Source organism: Larimichthys crocea, unplaced genomic scaffold (assembly GCF_000972845.2).
Source record: "Larimichthys crocea isolate SSNF unplaced genomic scaffold, L_crocea_2.0 scaffold271, whole genome shotgun sequence".
NCBI lineage: Eukaryota > Metazoa > Chordata > Actinopteri > Sciaenidae > Larimichthys > Larimichthys crocea.
The window spans coordinates 152114-176192 of record NW_020853581.1 but is presented as its reverse complement, the minus strand read 5'-3'; the positions used below and the strand labels follow the sequence as shown (position 1 = coordinate 176192).

Genomic DNA, 24079 nt, shown 5'->3' with positions numbered 1-24079 from the left:
TCCAGCAAGTCCCCAACACAATGAGGAAAGGTTTAGTTTCATTGGTGGAAGTTAGAGCTGATACTAGAACTGCTCTAAGATTGTAATCTAAGCACTTCCAGTGTACGCAGGCTGTCTTTAAAAAGGATTCAATTAAAATGAGACAGACTAACACAGATACTGGATGACATTTATATCATTAGCCATTCCGACATCTTAAGTCAAATGATCCATCGTGACTGTTGAAAACCCAAGAGACGTCAGATTGTAAGCCCTAAACACAGGTTACATATATCAGGTTTTTCTTGGGTTTATTCACAGCAATCCAAACACACAGTCATGGTTTTCTGGAAATATTTTGTTACTGAAAAGTGTTTGTCATCTGAAGTTTTTGTACCCCGGTGCTGCATTCTTTCATGGTGACAGCATGTAAGAGAAAATGAACAGGTAGGTGGTGAGCAAACATCTTTATTAATAAAGGCTTTATCTGTACACATGCAACCTGGTTTGATACCATTGACTGCAGCAAGATAGAACCACATATTGGATATCAAGCAAGACCAATTGAATACTCTACGCATGCACATCAAAATGTAATTTCCACTAGATCTTTACCAGGTTAAGAAGCATCTGAAACCTTAGATGAAGAGCAGAGATCAATCAAGCAGATGACAAATTTCATAGTCATTGCCATTACAAGAGTTGTGGATCGATGCAATAATAGAACATCTATGAAAAGGTTAATCATTTAAAAGAGGCAGTTGGTGATACACAGTTTGCATTGAAAGTTAGAGTAGGTACGTTGGTTTCACTTTAGTCGGCTTCACTTTGTCATGTAATATTACTCCTAACCACCGGGGGCAGTCTGTTTACATTGATGGTTTGCATGAGGCCTAAGTGCATCGGTTGTTGGTGTTCTGGGTGGTGATGAGCCTCTGGTTTAAAACTGCTGAAAATAAAGAGAACGGGAAGAACATCCCCAGGAAACCTGTGTCTACAAATATTTAATTCAAAAGGAAAAAATGCGTGAGTATTATTGATTTACCACTGTGACTGACTGATGGGATATTGGATTTCTTTTTTTTTTCTAAATCAAAACCAATTAATTAACACAGCCAATTGATTGCAGAGATTGTTGCTCAGCGGCGGACAGTGGTCCAGCCGTCATCGTCCGTCTCGTTCTTGGTGCGACGAGGGTTTTCTTTGTCGGTACGCCAACCCTTTTCTCCGTCAGCTTCACGCTCACGCTCCCTCTCTCTGGGACGATCCCTTTCCTCCTTCTTGTCATCACCTCCACGACGCCAAGAACCTCCTGAGGAAACAAAGATGCACATTAGGACATGTTTAAGCAGGAGCACGTTGATTTTATGAGTACAAGTCTAGCCAAAGAGTTTGAGAGGCTATCTTTCAGACACCTGCTGTAGTAGTAATCTAACAGATGAACAGTGACCTCTGCTGGATGAATGCAACACTACATCTAAATAGTTCGGACAGTTCTGTTCTGCTGACCATCATCAGGATCTCTGGGTGGGCCTCTTTGTTCACGGTCATCCCGGCGTTCTCTATCGCGACGGTCAACAGGACGATCATCATGGCGTTCGACTCGTTCACGACGATCTTCGCGGTCAGGGTCCTCTTTGCGGGAGTCTCTCCAGCTGCTTCCTTCATCTGTGCCTCCTCTCCTCCAGGTATCCTCTCTGCGGTAACAAAGTGACACAGATTAACTAAACTGACAACACTGAGCAGGTAACTATGACATCTTCTACATTTATGAGAAAAGAAAACACAGGTCCATCAGACACACCTTGGTGGACGACGGTCTCTGAAGGATCTTTCCTCTTCTTCACCAGCACCACCATCATCATCTCCTTCATCATTTGCTTCACCACGGGGAGGACCCCAGCTCTCCTCACGAGCCTTCTCACGCTCACGCCAGCCACCTGTAAAAGAAGTGGTTGCTCATCATCCTTGATCGATCTTACAATCAAACACAGAGCTGTTGAATAAACCATTCTTCATGTAACACTTATTAGCAGCTGAATGGCTACATGCTTACCAGGTCTGCCCAGTGGCTTCCAGGGTTTCAAGTCATCACCACCACGGCGTGGTCCATCATCCATGCCTCTCCTTCCACCTCTGTCATCATCTCCTCCTCTTCTGCCCCAGTCATCATCACCCCCACGCCTGGGACCCCTAAAGTCATCCATGCCTCTACGGGGACCTCTGTCATCGTCAAAGCCACGCCTGGGACCTCTGTCATCATCAAAGCCACGCCTGGGACCACGGTCATCATCAAAGCCGCCGCGCCTTGGGCCGCGGTCATCATCAAAACCACGCCTTGGGCCACGGTCATCATCTCCACCCCTCCTTGGGCCGCGGTCGTCATCAAAGCCTCTGCGTAGAGGACGGTCATCATCGCCACCACGACGTGGGCCTCGATCATCGTCAAAGCCTCTACGGGGTGCTCTGTCATCTCCGCCCCTGCGAGGACCTTCTCTCCTGAAGGGAGCTTCTCTCTCCTCTCTGTCATCCTCACGGCCCTCCTGTCTCCAATCCCTTAAGAGAGAGAGCACAGGTACGGTTAGAGGAGCCATTCGTGGTTTAATGGGGTTATTTAAAAAAAGAACGTAGAATCGAGTTAACAACACATACCTGTCGGGCACAGGACGACGCCAGTCTGAATCGCCTCCCTCCTTTCCCTCCGTACGCCTCCTCCATCCTCCCTCATCCTTCTCCTTCTCCTTCTCACCCCAGTCCTGAATTAATAAAACATATCGATCAAGACTAAGGAATCAATTTATCCCTATGACAAGGCGCTTTGACAAAACATGAGCTGTGACCATAAATGTCTCAAATGTTTTGTCCTGCAGTGGATTACTCTGCACTCTGTCCTTAAACTTATGGGACAATATATCTGGACTCCTTCCATCACACCTTCACATGAGGGATGACAAATAAAATGAAAACAATATTTTGTGACAAACTATTGTAATTGTTGTTGTATTGTAACTTTTTTTTACAGCGCACTGTACAGTATGAACGCGCATTGTGTTCTGCGTCCTGATTAACTAAGAGAGTACTGTACAAAATGTGTGTAAAAGGTGTATAAAAGTGTGTGGTTAGGGGTTTTACGGCCTTAAAACATGTATAATAATTGTAAAACTTACTTTGCAGATTTCATTTATTGCAGGTTACATACATATCCCCTGCGATAAACGAGGGACCACTGTATTGCAATATTTATACACGGGTCAGGTGCGAGTCTCAGTAACTGTAAGATCCGAACATCAGTTTACAAAAGCTAACTTGTACCTTGGTTTTCTCCTCTGGAGGTCCCCTCCTCTCCTCCTCGCGGCGGCGTTCCCGCTCCTCGATCTCCTGCTGACGAGCGCGCTGCTTGCGTTCCTGCTCCTCGAGCTTGCGCAGGCGCTCCTGGTACTCCCTCTCCTCCTCCTCTCGCTGCTCTTGTTCCAGGCGCTCGCGCTCCTCGCGTTCTGTAACAAGAGCAGGAAAATAACATGAGACACGTTCAATCTGGGGTTGTCAAATTGTGGGAATTTTCAATGTTGGAAAAATTCCATAGGAATTAACAGGAGTTTATGTGAATTAACAGGAATATTTCCAAAATTCCCCAGCTTAACTTCTAATGGAAATTTACCAGAATTTTTCACTCCTTTGCAACCCTAGGTCAAACTATAAAAACTTGAAGTGGAAAGTGGAGACACTTTGTCATTTAAAAACATGCATAAGTTGCCTAATGAAATGAAAAATCATGCTGTGCAACAACTAACCACTACTGCCAACACTTTCACAACAACTTCCTCCATGTTCTTGCTGCTGGTAACGGTCCGTTTCTGTGGTATATGAAATTCTCCCCCTCCTTTATCATGCCTGATAGGCTTCTGTGTCCCAGTGCAAACAGAAATAATGACCTTTCTTGAGCTGCTCCTCGTGGATGCGCTGTGCCTCTTCCTCTTTCTGGCGGTAGTAAGCATTACGTCTGTCCTCTTTGCGCTGCTTCTTCCTGTCTTCCAGACGCTTCTTCCTCTCCTCCACCAAGCGCTCCTGGAAAGCTTTGAGTTTTTCCTTCAAACACAGAATATTACATTTTAAATCACTGCTTCATATAGTTGTTCTATAGCAGCACAATTATCATCAACACAGAGTTCACTTAAGTTTATTTGTATTTTAATTGCAGGATTCAGGAGTTATTATGGCATCTGTGATGGGAGTACATGGTGGTCGTATGTACTTTACTGCTGAATTTTAAAGAGGAGGTGCAGCAACACAACAACAAAGTGACAATGGATGCCATGGAGGGATTATGCTGATGTTGTGCTGCCCTCAAATTCACCCCCATATCACATTTGTGGTCCCAGTTGCCTAGCGACATAAGCTTAAGTTGATGGAAGGACTCAATGGTTTTACCTCATAAATGAAGCTACGGGCAGCAGTTATTTTGGACAGGAAGTTTTCTTTGTCCTCCATCATCCTGGACATGCGCTTCTTGTGCTCCAGAGCCTTCTCCCGTTCAACTTTCATGTTACTGATCTACAAGAAAAAGAAAAAATGTACAATGTAGATACTCATGTGATGTATTCAATGTAAACTATTTTCCAGTCTGTTTTTTTTTAAATTTTTATTAAACATACCCTCTCCTCCTCCTGGAGCTCCCACAGTTCCATGTCCTTGATGCGCTGCTCCTCATAAGCCTTCTTAATGAGAGGAATCTCTTCAAGACGTTTTGCCCTCTCAAAGTAGTCAATCTGGAAACAAAGAAAAATTAATGTCCAATTCACGTCTAGGCGGCAGATATTTTCACTGACGTGTCACTCATTTACCTTCTTCTCCTGGTTCTTCAGACGCTCCTGAAGTTCCTTCTTCTCCTTCTCCAGCTGCTCCACCTGTTTGGCCATGATGAAGTCAGGATCCAGCTCCTCAAGGTCCTGTAAAAACACATCTGTTAGTCCCATCTTTGAACTTCATGTTACAAGGACCCATTTCAGTGTCCAACCTAAAGAATCAACTTGGTTATTTGGGTTACATTTTACCTCAATATCAATGTCCTTGAAAGCCTTGGCTCCAAGTTCAGTCTTCTTGATCTGCTCCAGCCGTTCACGGACTGTCTTCTTCTTGATCTGCTCGTGCTCCTGCATGATGCGCTCCTTTTCCCTCTCTTTGGCCTCCTGGCGCAGACGCTCCTCCTCAGCCTTGCGAACCTTCTGCATCTCAGCTTCCCGCTGCTCCAGCTCCTCCTTCTCACGCTGAATGTTCAGGCTCTCCAGGCGCTCCTTACGCTCCTCAATGGTCTGTCTACGAGCCAGGATGCGCTGGTGGTCTTTGCGGGCATTTTTGAGATAGGCGGCGATGGCCTGCTGGTTCTGCTCCTCACGCTCTTGCTGAGAAGAGACAAAAACATCAAAATGCAGTTTAGAGTTGAAGAATAAAACAAAGGGCTCAGCCAAGACACTTATGGAGAAGAGTTTAATATCACACAGTGTGTTAGTATTATGTGCAAGCATGTAAAAAGCTTATGTTGATCACTGATCAGGTGGCTCTGGTCTCTGTGTTCCTACTTATGAGAGCTCATTAAGAGGGTGGTCTTACCAGGATGGAGGTAGGCTTGATGACCTGGATGGCCTTGGCCAAGGAAGCAGACATGGCAGTCAGCTGGTTCCTTATCTGCTCTGAGGGCATGTTCTGTAGGAAAGGACCAACTGGGGCATCTTCTTTGGTCGAGTAGTTCAGGTCAGAGCCAAAGCTCAGCGTTCGAGAGGTGTGATCTATACGGACCTACAGGGGGGAGAAAAAAAAGGAAATGTCAGTCAAGTAAAACAGTATGATACACACTGTGAAGTCTTCACATCCTCATGACTGACTCTCTTGATCTTGACATTACCTGCAGATCACAGTGCCGGGCAGCATCCACAATGGAGCGCTCCAGCTGGAAGGCGTCCACAAATGGAACCAGAGAGGCCAGACGGGTGAACTCGATGCTTTGATAGATCTGTGCAACCTAATATAAAAGGACGGAGAACAATGAGAAAAGATTTCTACGTCACAGTGGAGATGAAGGTGATTTAGGAGAGCATTCCAGGGGAATGAAACAGACTGAAGAGAATTACCTGCTGCAGGAGCCTGAGGATGGTATTACTCTGCAGGTGAGGGACGTACTGCTGCAGGTCAGCCTCCTTCTCAGCCTGGTCTCTCACCCAGTTCAACACCTAGTAGAAGAGTGAAATGAAATGAATATAATATAAGCTGCAAAGATAGACAGTTCGTTTTCATCATTATCAAGCTGGTTGCCACCAGATTGTTTACCTTGGTCACTCTTCCGCTCAGCTTTAGAGGATGAAAGTCTACTTCCAGCCAGTTGTAAACTTCTTTTACTTCAGGTACAACATACTGCAGCAGGTTAAATCTCACCTAGAATGCAAACAGTTAAAATATAAGTGTCAAAACATCTTAAAGGAATTTTTAAACAGTTTTACAACATCACTTTCAGGTCCCATTGAGATTAAAAACCTCTTTTTCAAAGGGAGTCCTGAGTTCTTTCTTATGCACATTATGTACCATGTCATTGATGAGACTCTGACGGGTTGGTGGAGACTGCAGGCCCAGGAGCGTGGCCAGTCTGCGGTGTTTTTCCACAATGATGCCATCCATGTCGAGCAGGCGGGCGATGTCAGTGCGCTCAGGGGTGATGGGAATAGACAGAGTGGCCAGGAGGACTCTAGTGGACATCCTGGATGATGAAATTAAGCGTTATGAAACATTTGGTCACTACCAGAGTAAAATCTGTGCACTTCAAACTGATAAAATGAACAACATACCTCTGCATCTCATCTTGGGTCAGATTCTTACGCATCTCCCTTGAGAGGTGATAGAGCCGGTGGAGGGTGCAGGCGTGGAAGAGAGCGTTTCCCGATTTCCAGAACACAGTGGACACCTTGTTGTAATAGTTAGCCATGAGCTGGGGTTTGGGAGGCTTCTTGGAAAGAGCAAACAGCCCATGGATGTCCTCAACAGCCTTGAATGCTTCCTGGAAAAACAGACAACACAGACATCAATAACAAAAATCATCTTCACATTTTCACTTTTACTGAAAGACAAAGACCTACACAATAAGTGTTAACTTCCTAAAGCATTTCTCAAAATGTTTTATACATTTACATTTTTAATAATTTAATAACTAAAAACATGCATGCGGCCTTTGAGACATTTAGTGTCAGGTGGACCCACCTGCCAGAGCTCCATGCTTATAGCGCTGTCCAGCTGCACCAGACGTGTCTCCAGGTGCATAGACTGGCTTTCAGGGTTGTTCAGGTTGATGGCAGTGCTTTGGTTGTGGTGGCGCTGGATCTGACCCAGGTGCATACGCAGGTTGTCACACAGCTTGCGAAATTCTGCTTTACGGGTGTACTGCAGGCAGAACTTAAATGCTGCGGGAAAAGATGACCAGGGATGACTTACAGCAACACGTGTGCAAACACAGAAACTCTACAGCTAGAACAACATTATCAAATTAGGCAAGACTTAAATAAAAGTAAAATAATGCAATCTATTAAAACATTAAATCAATTATGACTGAATAAAAATAGTCATTTCTTCATAGTAACTTTTTCGCAGAAAATACGACAGTTCAAATAAGAAGAGATTAAATGGCTACAAATGCTTATTAAGGTCTTTAGGGTGTGTTGCTACCTTGTTGAGCAATGTCATGGTACAGGCGCTCCACCTTGGAGTTGTTTCGCAGCAGATCCAGGCACTGGCGGTAGGACTCCCACAGGAACTTCACCCAGGGAGTGAGCAGCAGGCGATCTGTACGATCCTGAGTGTCCTCTCCGCTCACAGCGCTCAGCAGCACGCTAACATCACAACAAGCTCAATGTCAATAATCCACCATGGATGTATCAAGCACCTGCTGGTTTCCTTATACCCTCAGCTTTGATATTGGATTGTATTTATAGATTAAAGATCTTTTAAACATATTGTTGAGCATTGTTTGAAGGACAGATGAGAACTAAAACAATCATCACTCTACATTAACTCCTCTTTTTTGATTCAGCAATGAGTTTAAGGCAATCCAACAACAAATATGCATCCTCACCTTTCCGGAGTCTGGATATTGTCCAGATCCTCGATGTCCAGGACCATCTGCTGGGACTCCTCCTTTGCCGTCTCAGTCTTCTCCTCCGCCAGCTTCAGGTAAGCCCTGACCACATCCTCCAGAGATTTGATGTTCACCTGGAGGCAAAAAAACAATCATTTACACTTTGACTCCAAACAGTGTGAGAGTACATGACGTGTGCAAAAACATGAGGGATTTCTCCTCACACACACACACCTGCTGGCAGATGTTCTTGTACTGGTAGAGACCCTCCTTGGCCAGGTGACTCTTGCGCAGGTCCACGCAGAGCTCCAGGTACTTGAGCATGATGGGCTCGTGGATCTTCTGCCATGTTCGGTGTTTTTTGCTCTTGATGACATCGTAGAGGACATCCAAGGCTGGCTGCTTCTTGCCAACCTCGAGGAACTCTGTGTGAAAAGACGGAAAAACAGATTAATGTGAGCTCCATCAGAGAACAACGGGAACCGCATTTACACACCGCAAAATCATTGTCGGGCCTGCGGTGGACGTGACAAGAACAGAGGCATTAGCGCTCTGACAGTAACGTTACTTAGCGGGTATTGTCACTATCGTTACAACACTGTCAGCCCTGATAGCTGTTATCTACCCGCAGCCTGTGGCACGTTTATAAAATGTCACCGCCTCCACAAAAAAACGGCCTAGCCGGTTTAGCTACGGTAGCTACAAGAAAGAGACATGGCTCCCCCGCCGCCAGGCTAAGTTAGCCGGCTAACCTCCGCTAACGTTAGCCGCTTAGCATCGCTGTGTGACATCTGTTAACCGTCGAGCCGCCTTCATACTCACCGTTCGCCCGCTTCAGAGCATTCTCTGGCCGCTGAAAATACGCCGGCATGTTGATGCCGTACGAATGAAACTCTTAAACTGTCTGACTTTGGTGAATTTTGTCGATTTTTCACCGGTCCATCCACGCCACGCACTCACCCGCTACCACGGTGCTGGCTGAGAAAGGAAGAACCTCGTGAGCGGCCTAGCTAGGGTTGCCAGATGCGTCACGAGCTCTCCCCCCCTATCACAATGTCTAACCCACGAGTGGACAGTGAAGCCACAAAATGAACTGTCTCAACCAAAACATGAATTTAATGTAAATTTAGCATTCAGTCAGTTTTTTTTTATTTTATAGATATGCATATTTGTAAATTAAATAATTTAACACGTTTGTCACGTTTAAACATTTTATATTAAATGGTAATTGGTACATCTTCATAACAGCCACTTGCTATGTGTATCATCTGTATGAGTTAATATGTTGGAAAATGCTGGATTTAGTCTCTGGTATGTGTTTACTGCCGCATATTATCAAGAACCCACGTATTGGTGACCATAAGTATTCATTAAAACGTATCAAATAAGTAAATGTGTGAAATCTAAGATATTGAAAATTGTTCTAACTAGTATAATCTTTTAGGATTTATTTTTAATAAATATTCCCACTGACTAGATTATAAAATGATAATAACACCATGAAACCTACAAAGGGTTTTTTGTTTTTTTTTAACAAACCTGGCAACTTTGGGTGTATAAAGTTCCCGTATGCGCTCCCATGATGGTGCGTTCATGCAACCCTCGTAATATCGTTATATTAAACTATGTAGGCTTCGTACTAAATTGCATGTCCGAAACAAAGCCCTACATCATCCATCCAAATAAAGATTTGTATTTTTTAGTAGACTTTTTTTTGTTGCTTGTTTGTTTGTGCAAGAGTTTTGACACCAAAATAAAATATATTGCTTGCATAAATTATCATTTCCACGGTGTTTTGTAGGTCAGTTTTATAGACTGAAACATGCTGGAAATGAAGAGAAGCTTCTCCAAACCTTCATGTGACAGCAAATTAACACTGACACTCACTTTTAAGATCATAGTGTGGCTTACGACACAAATATCATAGAGAAACCATCAAAAGAAACCTGTGATGCTGGTTGTTTTTTCTTCATACAGACGTGTTTTTTTTGCCAGTGAAGGAAAATGACATTACTATTTTTGACTTGAGTCTTGTGACATTCTAATGAAAAAAAAAAAAACTACAGTAGTATTAGTACATTATTAAACATATATTTCGTTTATATTTGCCCAAAATATAGTTAGATTACTATTTTACTGTATCAGCTGATTTCTAATTTATACAAAATGCAAAATTGTCTCATCCAATCAGAAGTGTAGGTCGAATCTTTTGTTTTATTTTATTTTATTTTACCTTTTTTTAAAGAAAAAAAAAAGTTTGTATATTTGTATAATTTCAGTAGCCGTGAACGCATCATTACGGCTGACCTGTCGCCAGCTCTGATTGGCTGTCAGCAGCGTGTCTCCTCCTGCACAATCCTCCTGTCCCCGGAAGGAGGAAGAGGGTTTTCGCACAGGGAGGAAAGTCTGTTGACAGCAGAGATCACACCCAGGCCACTGACAAGTGTCCAACACACCGACTGCTTCTTTCACCCGCCCGGCGTCGCAGTCTGCTGTTCGGACCCAGCGGGAGCTCTCAGGGTACTTCACGGTCCCGTTGATGTCCACAGACAAACATGCTTTGATGGTCTGTGTCTGTGTTGACTTGTGTCTGTGAACTCTTTCAGGTATGGGATATGGCAGCTACTGAAACGCAGTTTATGTTAAGCGTCGGACTAATCGGTGAGTTTCACTTCACTTTTCTTGTTTGTTTATTTATTTATTTGGTTTTCAAGCGAAGTTGGCGCCTCAGACTCTCTGTACGTGCAGGACAGTCACATGACACCAATGTGATACCAAAAGCATCTCATCAGCAGAGATTCCTGTCCCTCAGTGGTTCATTAGTTCTGCATGTTAGGCAGTATTCATGATGAATGCATCCAGTAACACAGAGCACCATGTGACAGATACTTTTTAAAGTCTGCCCCTCGTCTAATATGTTCAGATTATAACATATGGTTTGATTTATCCTCTCATCAGAGAAAGATGTGAATGGAGACACACTGTGGGTGTGGTGCTACCCCTCTGTGGGCTCGGACCTGAGGCAAGTCCTGCTCAGGAAGTGCTGTCTGACACAGGACGGCCGGGATTTCCACACCTTTGTGTTTGGTCAGTTCTGTCGTACGTGGTACTACATCACCACGGTGGAGGTACAGGAGCCCACAGCGCTGAACAAGGTACAGAGTGCACAGACTCTGCTGTCAGATCTTCAATAAGCAACAACGAGAGGGAAGCATTTCTGTATCTAACGTTTGCATTAAGTTGTATTTTTGTCTGTTTTTCCCCTTCAAGGTCACTCATTTTTCAATAGTTGTCACAGCGAAAGACTTCAACCCAGAGAAGTATGCTGCACTTAGCAGAATCCTCTGCAGGTACAGTGTGAAGTTCAGACCAAACTCTTTGTATGTTTTGTCTTTTAAAGAGTGTTTCTTCATTTGAGTTTGTTTATTGTCCAGGATGTACATCAAACATGGCAGTCCGGTGAAAATGATGGAGGCTTACGTCACCGTCCTCACCAAAGGAATTTGTCAGAGTGATGAAAACGGCTCATTTCTAATTAAAGACTATGATGTCCGGAAAGCGTACTTGGCCGGTTCAGTCAAAGGTGAGACACCACTTTTTTTTGTCTCAAGACAACATGTAATTATATACTCACATTGTGTTATTGTGTGCCAGTAAGATTCTTGTAGTTAATTGTAAATTCTGACATTATTTCCATTTATGCACTTCTGCTGACATGTCCTGTTTTCATGCTTTCAACCCAAGACAATTTTCTTTTTAGAGAGACAATAAAAAGCAACCTTGAACCTTGAAATAAAAAGTTCTACATGCACCTGCAGCTGTCATGCTGTGTCAGATGGCAGTCGTAGGTGTTCTTATCACCTGTTTACAGTGGCAAAGGTGATATCTGATGCTAAAAGACAGCAGTGAAGTTAAATTGAGAGTGGTTGACTTGAGAGTGGCTCATGTAGTTTACTTTCATGTTTTGTTTCATGTCAGATGTGGTGTCCCAGTTTGGTATGGAGACCATCATCCTGTACACCGCTCTAATGCTGAAGAAGAGGATCGTTGTCCATCACCCACGGATTGAAGCCTTGTTGGAGTTTACAAGGTGCCTTTGAGAATTAAATTGGACAAAATTGGCTGTAAACTTTGGTTTGCAGTGGAGAGTATTGTCATCTGTGGTTAATTCTTTATTTGTTTCCTCTTAGAGTACTGCCCACTCTGACATGGCACAGGAAAGACTGGTCCATCCTGCACCCGTACGTGCATCTGATGGATATTGAGCTGGAGGATCTGAAGAAATGCCCCGGTGAGGCCTCCTTCTGGTTTAATTAACAGTAAACCTCCTTATGGTTGGCGATCAGCCACCATCTGCACTATGATCACTATGATCTCACAGCGGGGAAATAAATTATGTATGCGCCAATATGTTTGCTTTCTCTGCAGGGTATGTAGCAGGATTTGTAGATCCTGAAGTGAGCAACAGATCGGACTTGTTTGATGTGTATGTGAACCTCCCAGACAGCGTCATCACAGTATCCCAGAGTGCCAAAGGTACAGTATGTTCAAAGAGACAGCAGTATGTTTCTAAGAACGCTTTGATTTCTGAGAGAAGGACCGCATTTCCTGCAGACTGATGTTCAGTATCTCACCACAGAGGCCATGGCTATGGGGAAGTTACATAAGGAAGTTGGCCACCTTATTGTCCAGTCTGCAGAGGATGCCGACAGGTCAGATAGTCAGGTCATTAAGGTGAGAAACATGTCTGCATTCAATCCAGTTGTCAGTAAATGTAGCCTGTAATCTAACATGACAACCACACTTAAATTCACAGGATATTTCTATCAAGACTAAAGAGATTCTTACCAACTTGGTGGCCCTGGCTAACGAGTGTGAAGACTCCAAAATTACATTGGAAGTTTTAAAGCAACATCATTTCCCTCCGGCAACAGAGAACTTCCTCTTTCATTTGGCAGCTGCTGAGCAGCTCTTACGGATATAAACGTGTTCTAAGACAGTGTACTGCGGGTGTCAGCAGCACAGACTCTGTGCTGTGCTGTGCTGGTTTGTAGATTTTGGGATAATTACTGTATTAAGTGAGAAAGTGTCACTTGGATCAAATTGTATCGTCCAGTGTTGTACTAATATGTCACATGACGCATCTTGTACCAATACCAGGATGTTTCACATCATAGAGTCAAAGGATACGTTTGGCAATCCTTGTTAAAACCCATGAAAAGACCAAAATGAACAATGAATTGATCATATTAGGTATTGTCTTTGTATCCGAAGCTTATGTATCTGATTCCACAACAATGAGTTGCATTGTTAAACTGGGAGATGTGTTCCTGCTGCCTCATGACAGCACCAAATGTGTATCAATTCACAGAAAGAAAAGAAAAATCTAACTATATATTTGCGACTCCGTTTAACAAATTATGGACTCGGAACTAAGTGCTACAGAAAATAGTCTTAAAGTATTTGAAGATGAACTAACAGGCTCTCCATTTTGGGATTTTCATAGAATTTGGTGAAAAAGGAAAAAAATATGCTCATGATAGCCTTATACTTTAATGTTAGGACTTAGTGTCATGAAATGGTGACAAATAAGCTGGTATATCTCTGATAGGTTATCCAGATGTTAGCTTCAGCTCCAGTGAAAAGCAGTACTTCACAGAACTTGTACCTTGTGTGAAACGTTGCTCAATGTGAAGAGTCAGACCCACATAGAGATATGTTTGTGTATATATATATATATATGTAAATTCAGCTGAAGTAGCTCAGATGTAACTAGAACTTGGGTTAGTTGATAGAAAGGTTGTACAACATGTAGGTTTTACATTTTTTTTTAAAAATTGTATTTTACTAATGACTTGAGAGCTGCACAACTGAATTACAAGCAGACTGTGTTGTGTTATGAAGCTTTTACAAAAAGGCTTTTTTTAATATATATATTAAAACAAATGAACTGTTCCTCATCAAATAATGATTGGTGCTTCCATGTATGCATTGTTATTACATTATGTGCATCTTCAGGTTCTACTTTTGTTTATATGAATGTGTAATTAGCGCTGTTGTTTTAGTTTTTTACATGCATTGCCAAAAGGATGGTTTTTTTTGCCTCAGTATTTCAGATAAGACACAGTAGTCCAGTACATACACATGCTCATGTAACTATGAAAAGTAAATGTATTTTCATGAATTGATGTAATATTTCCTATGTCTAAATACACCTAATATTCCAACTAAATAAATTTACTATCAAAGAGCTTGTTGTATGTTTTAATAAGTGTTTTAAATTAAATATTTGACATGAAAACATGTAGAAAAAGCTGCATTTCATCTTTGAGTCTGTTAGATGCATCGTACATTTTAAGCTGCATGAAGAAGACATTGACTATGACGCCGTTCAGTGATGGCAATATTTGACTTTGGTTGATTTTTGTATCCGTGTAAGCAGCTTCATCAGAGTCCTCTGTGGTAGTATAACTGCCCATCCTCCACTGCAGCCTGCAGCTCCTCCTCCACGTTTTCCTTCTTTATCTGCAAAACAAGGTCAATGTCAGCTGAGTTCATCACAGGGAAAACATTACAGCACTGCAGGATCAAGGATCTTACTGTTCCTAGTTGTGGAAAGAGACTGAACGAGACGGGGATCATCAAGCCCAGAACAAGCGCAACACTTATGTGACGGAGAGGAGCGACCAGCAGAGCATTCCTCTGGAAAAGTCTTCTTCTGTAAAGGAAGATCTCTGATTAAGGTGCTATTTATTTTGTCCATGTAAACAGAACTACATTTAAAAGTGACCGACCTCTGTAAGAGAAAAACCAGGAGATTAGGGACAGCGGCGGTTGTGCCAAATAGGGCCGCTCTTGACAATGCGGTTTCTCTCACAGCCTGAACAAAAGGAAACAAATATTTAGCACTGAAAGTTTTCAGTGAGGAGAGAATTTTTGAAAAGTCTCTTTTTTTTCTTTTTTACCTTTTCTGCTGCTGCTTTAGAGAGGCCGACAGGATTTCCACTGGAATCAAATACTTGGATGCCATTTTCTGACTCCTCACTTCTGACAGTAAACACATTAAAGAGGGCCAGAGCAGCTGGAGAGAGTTACACAAGATGTTTAGTAGCTGTTATTACTGCGTCCAGCTGACTTTATGAATCAAAAGGAAAAAAAGGTTAAAGATTTATCTAACTATTTATGACATACTATTATTCATGCTACAGTATTTTAATGTTAGAGGTAAAGAACTCACCTGAGAGTGGGATTGGTAATATCGATCTAAAGAACGTCTGGATTGGTGCGCTTCTTACACCAAGTCGATTAATGAAAATTTGAGGAAGGGCCTGAAATAAAAGATGCATGAAATTTTAAAAAAAGTCTTAAGTCTTTTTTTTTTTTTACTTGAAACACAACATAAGTTATCACATCATACACACCCCTGCACATGTGGCATAGGAAACTGTCCCAGCGATCAACAGAAACTGCTTCAAAGACGTCTTCTGACCCTGTCAGTGAGAGAGAAAGAAACAGAGGGAGGACGTTTGACTGAAGACAGATTAAAATACTGAAGATTAATTGATGAGTCATACAAATGAGAGTCATTTTGAGTGGTGACAGTATCTCATAACTCAGTATCTGAATATGTATACTGTGTAATACCTGCTCTGATGAAGAATTTCTGTTTGCATGGTTGAAGCCAGCACTGTAGCTCTGCAGCAAGAACTGAAAAAAAAACATTAACGTACACTGTGTTATAGCCACATGTAATATATTTATAGAAATATGATGAATATACTTCATTACCTGCCAAAAGAGAACGGGTTTGACCCTGCTATGTGGCAAAAGGCTGGCAACCACCTAAAAAGAGGTTTTAAAAAAAGTTCATTATGCAGCCACGATCGTGTGTCATTATATATTTGCTGAATGGCTCACGTACCAGAGGAGCTGAAATTGGCAAAAATGCTGGAAAGAAAATGACACAAACAAGAGCATTAGCATCTCTTTTACATCAAGTCTTTCAGTGACACAATGTCATCATAATAATGTACATACAAAGTTTGAACAATATCATTTCAGATGTTTAAATACTAATTTAATGCAGCTGGAAGAGAACCAGTGGCGTCACTAGGCCTATTTTAGGGGGGCTTCAGCCCCCCTAAAATATTCTCAAGCCCCCCTAAATAATTTGGTGGTGTTTTATTATTATTTTTATTTATTACATTTTTTTTTCACAAAAAAATGCCTATTTATGCAATACAAAGTGGCCAGAATATGAGTTTAAACCAATAATCATATAAACTGTCATTATTCACTTAAATATGATCATAAATCTCATTTCATCGGGTATGGTAGAGAGAGCCCCTTCAGTGCGTCATTATACAATCCATTCCACTTTTTCATATAGAGAACGCCCACATCACTGAAATTCCAGTCCATGTTTTCCATGCGACCCTGCTCACTGCCGCTTGCGTGTTTACCTCTGAAGTACACAGAGCCGAACCTCACAGCGGCAAGAGCAGAGCGCGAACGCATGGGTGAAGGATGGACATTAGAGCCTTTTTCAAGAAAGTAAGAGTGGTTAAGTAAGTAAGTGGTTTAATGGCTCCACATTGGTGCAGATTTCTAGTTTTCTGGCAGGTGGAGGGGAAAATAGGATGGGTGAAAGAGGGGCAGGGGAGTTAACCATCGTGATGGCCTGGTTTATGAAGATGTTGGTAAGTCTAGGGTGGTGGTTAGAGAACAGTCTTCTCCTGTATAATGTTTCCATGATGATGAGTTATGAAACACTTGCCCTATTCATTTTGTGCAGGTATGTATGGCACCTGCAATTGTTTTTATTTGTATTTTAGCACAATTTAACTGGTGTTGTTTAGCTGGTAAAGCAGCTGAAGGAGGCGTCATTGTCTTAGATTAATCAATTGATTGACAAAGCTTTAATTGGTGCTCTGAAAAAATTTTCGGCGCGCGCTTTAACTTTTCTCCTCTATGGGCTAAGCCACCCCAGTTTCTTAAACCTAGTGACGTCCCTGAAGAGAACCTAAACCCCAACAAGAATTGGCAAAGAGGCCGTAGCGGCAGTAGCTCAGTCCATAGGGACTTGGCTTGGGAACCGGAGGGGGGCTGGTTCAAGTCCCACATGGACCAAAAATATGGAAGGTGGACTGGCATTTGCATGTCTATGCCGTTGTACTGCATGTGTGTGTGTCCGGGTTAAAATGCATGTAAATAAAAATAGAGTGAAAAAAGAATTTCCCCATCGAGGTATTAATAAAGTATATCTTCTTCTTCTATATTACATGATACAAAAGCACAACATCCTAAGTTCATTTGAATAATGGATGGAAACTCTCAAAAGGGGCTAAAAGCCTGTACCTGGAGGGCGGAAAATTAGTGGAAGAGCCGCACCAGAATCAGCGTGGACAGACGACTGTTAACACAGAAGCAGTCATTATTATTTTATTACATTACACAGAAGAGACAATCAACTCTGGACAGCACAGATTCCAGAGGATGAAACATCTGGACACGTTCAGAGATATAAACACATCGGTAGATGCAGATGCAAAACAACACACGTGAAATCTGATGTTATGTGCAGTGTTCTGTTTCTTGGAAGACTTACAAGTGAGAGGACGGGTGCATGTCCGTCCTAGAGCAGGAAACAGATTCAAATTAATACGCACGGGTAGGTTCATGAAGATTTACTGTTCAGTTCTTAAACATAATCTGACCTTTTCATTTAGTTTCTCTACACTTCCAAGACGTGCGTGGGCCTTCTGTATTTCAGCCTGTGGAGAGCAGTATCATCAGATATTTGCTATTCATCTCACAGCATGAGATCACTGAAGTGGCTGCTACTTACATCAGAGGAAAGCAGGGAGGTTGGATCAAGGAGATTAACCCAGATCTGCAGCCGGCTGAGGAAAGACTGACAAGAAGGAAAGCTACAATTCAACACAACATCAGAGGAACCAAGATGCAAACAGAGTTTCATGGTGACTGACTGAATATGACATATCCTCTGTGTGTTAACACACTGCTGTGCACACTCACCTGTCCCTCGCTCTTCCAGTACAGCAGATTAGGATCCATTAGAGCGACCAACACATCTACTCCTCATACATTCATTCAATTATAAAAACATTTCAGCAGCATGGACCTCTCCTGCTGCTGAGGTCAAGTTCTACTTACAAACTGCTTCCGCGTGTTCACTTGGGGGCGGGTTCATGATACATTCAGGGTCACCGGAATAATCGGACGTTATATATCACATCATATCCAAATTAAAGTTTATTCAGCAGAGAGCACAATTTGATGCTGAACGTTTGGACGTACAAATAAAGCAACATTTCAACAACAATAGCTTTTTGAGCAATAAACCAAACACCTAAAGCGACGTAAGGAATTTGTAATCTTCTGCATCCGATTGGTTGGAAAGAGATGTATTGAACTTGAGCACCTGAAGGCATCATGACAGCTTGTTTTTGTCTTCGCCGCTATTTTTAAAGTTCGCGAATTAAACTCAAGTTATAATCACCAAACACAACCAAATATAATACTAGTGAATATTTTATTATTATTATTATTTTTGATTTTCAGAGGACAAGTTTGCTTGGAGCACGTGCGTACATGACGTAGTAACCTGCTCAAACCGCCCTCCTCCCTGACATAATCCAAAATGGCAGCCACCATTGGAAGACTGCTCAGGACCTCTGTAAGTTTTTACAACATGCGCCACATTTCCTCTCCTCACTCTGCTGCTGTTCATTCCTCAGTAATGAACTGGTGTCGGTAGCAGCTGTTGGTGAATGGCTCAGCTCTGCACTGAGGCGCTGTCATGTCGTCTGTGTCGCACGTTTCAACCAGATGACACCGTGGTGACAAATCTCTGGTTCGCGGCCACTGCTTTGGACCGACATGGTCCTCAATAAATACTCATATGATAATAATTTCAAGCCAATTAGCAGAGTAATTAAATGTTTCCTTCTAAACCTCCAGCAAAAATAAAAGTAGCTTTGTTTGGTATGTTCCCCAATATATTAGTTCATTTTCATAAAAGTGCAAAGTCATAATCCCTGTTATGTTTTTATAACAGTCTGTCTTTGTTTGTGAAGGTCAATACTGATGAGTCATGCTCTTTACATAGTTTTCATTACCACAGACCTTCTCCACAATGGACACTATGAATGTAACATGTAACAGGTAAAGCAGAGGTTTAACCAATGACATTAATTCATGACAGGCAGTGTGTTGTGTTGAAATGCTGCTGTAAGCCATGCCAGTAAGCATCAGCACATACACTTAATAAAATAACACTTAATTATTGTTGTTATTATTATTATTATTATTATTATTATTATTATTATTATTATACCTGTGCCTTATCTGCGATGTGTCAACATGTGTACTGTGTGCAGGACGACAATGAAATTGGATATATCATTATTGGTATATATGTTTTTCAATATGTGCTAGTATGAAACTTTTTTTCCTTTTTTTTCTTCTGGTGTATAATGCAGAAAAATAGCTTGTGGTATATTGCTGTCTTTACTGTGGCAAGCAGCACAAAGTAAAATAAATGGCAGCTCTCTCTCTCTCTCTCTAACAATGTTAAATTATTTATTTATATGGTTATATGTTTGAACATTTGTTGTTGTTGTTGTTGTGTGATTTCACAGTTGTTGTCTGTTTAGTCTATGGCTTGAAAATCATACAAAAACATGGTTGTAGGCCATGAGTAGTATTGATAAAACAAACATTTCTTGCAGACAGAGTAGCTTTGGAGGAGTTGAGTTAGAACTTAAACTATAGAAAATATATTTATCAACACAGTTGTTATTTTGACGTGTTACAATAGTAAATTCACAGGTGTAAATAATACAATTAGTGCTAGTTGACTTCTGTTTGACTGTCTCAGTTTCAGGGTCCTGGTATTTTGGTATTTTGGTAATTTCTCACTGTCTTGACGTGACATGACTCGACATGATGTGGACACGTGAATAGAACAGAACAATCATCAGTGTTATCAGTAACACCTATGATTCACTCAACATGTCTGCTATATATATAAGAGCACCTGCTGTGATGTCACTGATTGAGGTTTGGTCACAAGTGCTTCATGGCTCACTTTAAAACCCATAGACATCAGAGCAGCATCACTTTTTTAATTGATGTATGAACTAAATATTTCCATTAAAGGTCCAGTGTGTAAGATTTAGAGCGCACCATTTGCATAATGTGGCGGAAATGGAATATAATATGCATAACTATGTTTTCTAACTATGTTTGATTGTGAAATATAATCATACAGGTACAGTGATAGTGAAGTGCATTCATGTTGTATTGATGTCTTTTCTTTAGGCGAGCGTTGCAGCAGGAGGGCTGAATGTCACAGCAGCCTCTCGACATGGAGCATCAGGAGCTGTGAGAGCCCTCACCACTCCTGCACTTCAGAGAGCCTGTTTCTCTACCAGTATGTACAAAACCACAGTCTCATTTTTTAAAAGATGGCTAGAGCATAAACGATGCATCGATTGGCTAAAAAATTGATTTGCTACAATCTTAATAATTGATTCATCTGAATACCTTTTGGATTTTAGACTGAGCTGTGTGAAACTTAAGCTCTGGGAGATTGTGACTAACATTTTTTCATTATTTCCTGACATTTTATAGACCGAGTGACTCATCAGTTAATTTAGAAAACAACCAGCTGATTGTTTAGTTGTTTTCTTCAGCAGAATGTCGAGATAAACAAAGATAATGCAGTATTTATTGTTCTGTGGTGTGATTCTAGTTGGAGAATAATAATATATCACAATATTACTTTTTATTTTGTTGTTGGAATATATTAGAAAACTTTATGCCCCGTCACGCATAGAATATGTAAATTAATGTTTTTTTGGCAAAGAAGCGATCGGAAATAAACTCATACAGCAGAACATTCAGTAACTTGTTTTGTTAGTTAGTTTTTGTAGTTTTTATGGTTTTATCATAATTTATTACCTTTTCAATATCACTGTAAATGGCTCCCATGAGTAAATAAAAAAATGCTGTCGTCCATGTGGATCAATGTTTTTATATCAAAAATGAGAATTTGCAGCAGCACCCTCACTTCAGATGTTTTCAGTCTGATGTCTCTTACTTTGGTTTTACAAAGCAAATGGTAATAGAGAATAAACAGTGTTTGACTTTTCTGTATCAGGCACTTCCAGATGGACTCCTGCTGTCACTCAGCCTGCTCCTGCTTTTAAAGCCACAGCTGTCCACAATGGGGAGTTCAAGGAGATGAGCCTCGCTGATTTCAAGGGCAAATACCTGGTCCTCTTCTTCTACCCACTGGATTTGTGAGTATTTGTGTCGCACATGAAGAATGATGGCGTGAAAAACACGATTTCCCTACCTTTGATTCAAATATACATCGAGGAATTTAAGAAGGTAGAAATTTCATCCCATCACTCTGTGCTCGTCTCTGTGATTGGGTCAGTAAACATTTTGTTTCTCTCTGTGTTTGCCACTTTGCAGCACCTTCGTGTGTCCGACGGAGATCATCTCATTTAGCGACAAGGCCAACGAGTTCCACGACGTTAACTGTGAGGTGGTGGGTGTATCTGTGGATTCTCACTTCACCCACCTGGCCTGGATCAACACTCCACGCAAGGTACCCTCCCTCATTCCCCTCCAATCATTCAGTAACACACATGGTGCAAGGTGCAACTCCTCCTTTAATGTGGGCCATAAAGAAGCCTTTGGTAAATGACTGACCTGCGGGTACTGTGCGTCTATTGTCTTCACAACACTTTATAATGCCGACATCATCTGAAATGCATTATTATTATCTGTATCAGTAGCAGTAATTTAACAGTATTATTTCTGTTAGACTGGAGGTTTGGGCCACATCCACATCCCCCTGCTGTCCGACCTCAACAAGCAGATCTCTAGAGACTACGGGGTGCTGCTGGAGGGTCCAGGCATTGCACTGAGGTGGGCTCATTGTGTGCTCTATAGGAAACATCTATTCAAAGCTGCCATCACAGGACATGCAAATGCTGTTCGACAATTTTAAATATTTGAATGAAGTGTCTAGCACAATTAACACCAGTTATCATTGTATGTACTTGTGTAGTTTATTTGCTGCTGCAGTGAAGAAACGCAGAAAAGACGAGTAGAGTAGAAGGTCGGTTAAGAACCCAGAAGGACTTGTCACTTAACTACTGTTACTGTTAATGTTACACCATTACAGCTGCTAATGTTTGTCATGTCACAATATTTTACAGTTTTTTTTTTTCTAAATGCTCCCAGCCTTTCACTGAATTTTATTTTGCTCTTAGACTCAATCTGTGTTCTCTAGATAAAAATGTCAGCCATATGTTACATATGGCTGTTACAGTACAAGCGGCATATGTGCACGATGTCAGTTTAATAATCATTTACTCACAACCACAGTGTCAATGGAAAAAAAATCTTTAGAAGTGTATTAATGGTGGAGTCTGGAAAGTTTGGACCCAGGGGAAGCACATGGAGAACAAAGTTCAACCACAAGCTGCTGCTATTTATTTTTCTATGTTTGCAGATTACTACTGTTGCTGCTATTGTTACAACTGTTACTTTGTATATCTATGGTACTGATTTGTGTTGATGAGCAGAACTGAATGTTTATTGTTGCCTGTATGTTTATCTTCTTATTGTCCCTCAGGGGCCTGTTCATCATTGATCCAAATGGTGTGGTGAAGCACATGAGTGTGAACGACCTGCCAGTGGGCCGTTGCGTAGAAGAGACCCTCCGTTTGGTGAAGGCGTTCCAGTTTGTGGAGACCCACGGCGAGGTTTGTCCGGCCAGCTGGACCCCTAATTCCCCAACGGTGAGTTCCTTCGACCTCTGATAGCATCTGTAAATGATCCATCCTACTCAGTACATTCAGTACTTCCTATTTGTTGTTTATTTTGTCAGTTTATTTACTAGAAGTGTGTGTGACTATGTATCTGTACAGGATATGAATTTAAAAGTAATTTATGCTATAAACTTGGTTCCCACAGGTCCTGGAAATTCTATCAAGTTTGTGAATTTCAGGGGAAAAGAATTCAGGCCTTTAAAATAAAGAAAAAGACATGGGTCATTTAAAAAGCTTGAAATTATATATTTTAAACAAGAATATAAAATCAAGTTTTCTCTGCACAACTAAGAAGTGTTCAGAGATTTAAGCCTCCCTCTCTTCTGTTAAGCCGGTTGGTTCTCATTATACAAATTCTCAACATTGAAGCAGTAATTAACCTTAATCCATGTCCGAACTAAGCCATGTTGGGTCCTTGAATTTGAGTAGATTTGGGCCTGGAAATTCATTTAATTTGATGTTTAAAATATTTAAACTTTGGGGTGTCAATTAGCTCAGCTGGTAGAGCACCCGCTCCATGTACAGTATAAGCCTTGCCACAGCGGCCCAGGGTTCGAATCCAACCTGCAGCCCTTTGCTACGTGTCATTCCCCATCTCTTTCTCCCCACAGTCCTGTCACGCTTCAGCTGTCTCTATCAAAAATAAAGCTTGAAAGAAAGCCTAAAAAATGTTAACTTTGTTTTTGTGTAACTGTTTGCATTTCAGATCAAACCAACTCCAGATGGATCCAAAGAGTACTTTGAAAAAGTCAACTGAAGAAGACAAAGTTGACAACTCTCACCTAGAGCAGTGAATGATACAAATCAATTGTATTAGTTTACAGTTAAAGTTGCACGTACTTACATGTATCTGAATACACTAGTAAATCTATTCTTAATAAATGACAGCTCTTTGTTTTTGATTCATGTGTCAGTCCTGACTGATCTGAAACTTTGTGCTTTGTTCATTTTCCTGACTCATTAACTGAATTTAGCTCAACTTCCTGTTGACACTGCATGAAACAGACATTAAAGTGCACGGCTGTCAGCTCCTGTGACTGTAATACATATCTACTGTGGTGCCTTATCTAATAATTCAGAAACATTTAGCCTCAAAGTCAAAACCACACTTAAT

At 41.5% G+C, this 24079-nt stretch overlaps 4 protein-coding genes across 4 annotated transcripts; 2 read left to right on the top strand and 2 right to left on the bottom strand.

The window, feature by feature from the left end:
* Positions 1-431: 431 nt before the first annotated feature.
* Positions 432-9111, bottom strand: eif3s10 (eukaryotic translation initiation factor 3, subunit 10 (theta)). The gene is made up of 22 exons (XM_010734541.3): positions 8915-9111; positions 8327-8517; positions 8090-8226; positions 7684-7847; positions 7222-7421; positions 6813-7021; positions 6553-6724; positions 6301-6405; positions 6105-6203; positions 5879-5995; positions 5587-5772; positions 5031-5378; positions 4821-4925; positions 4632-4745; positions 4408-4530; positions 3912-4065; positions 3292-3473; positions 2632-2735; positions 2036-2535; positions 1784-1919; positions 1489-1676; positions 432-1291 (listed from the first exon to the last, which is right to left on the bottom strand). Exons 1-22 carry the CDS (start codon positions 8961-8963, stop codon positions 1119-1121), a joined length of 3756 nt encoding a protein of 1251 aa, XP_010732843.3. The 5' UTR covers positions 8964-9111; the 3' UTR covers positions 432-1118.
* Positions 9112-10442: 1331 nt separating this feature from the next.
* dennd10 (DENN domain containing 10) lies at positions 10443-13445 on the top strand. Its single transcript, XM_010734540.3, has 10 exons — positions 10443-10612; positions 10699-10753; positions 11051-11247; positions 11363-11442; positions 11527-11675; positions 12071-12182; positions 12283-12383; positions 12521-12628; positions 12732-12826; positions 12909-13445. Exons 2-10 carry the CDS (start codon positions 10708-10710, stop codon positions 13074-13076), a joined length of 1056 nt encoding a protein of 351 aa, XP_010732842.1. The 5' UTR covers positions 10443-10612; positions 10699-10707; the 3' UTR covers positions 13077-13445.
* Positions 13446-13927: 482 nt separating this feature from the next.
* On the bottom strand, positions 13928-18298 carry sfxn4 (sideroflexin 4). The gene is made up of 14 exons (XM_019254556.2): positions 18131-18298; positions 17940-18005; positions 17809-17865; positions 17700-17726; positions 17450-17504; positions 16014-16039; positions 15881-15934; positions 15737-15799; positions 15514-15582; positions 15330-15420; positions 15058-15173; positions 14887-14972; positions 14693-14810; positions 13928-14617 (listed from the first exon to the last, which is right to left on the bottom strand). The coding sequence occupies exons 1-14, from the start codon at positions 18167-18169 to the stop codon at positions 14540-14542; spliced, it is 945 nt and encodes a 314-aa protein (XP_019110101.1). The 5' UTR covers positions 18170-18298; the 3' UTR covers positions 13928-14539.
* A 371-nt stretch (positions 18299-18669) lies between these two features.
* On the top strand, positions 18670-23867 carry prdx3 (peroxiredoxin 3). The gene is made up of 7 exons (XM_010734537.3): positions 18670-18791; positions 20438-20549; positions 21279-21420; positions 21599-21734; positions 21954-22057; positions 22770-22935; positions 23672-23867. Exons 1-7 carry the CDS (start codon positions 18756-18758, stop codon positions 23720-23722), a joined length of 747 nt encoding a protein of 248 aa, XP_010732839.2. The 5' UTR covers positions 18670-18755; the 3' UTR covers positions 23723-23867.
* The last annotated feature ends 212 nt before the right edge of the window (positions 23868-24079 follow it).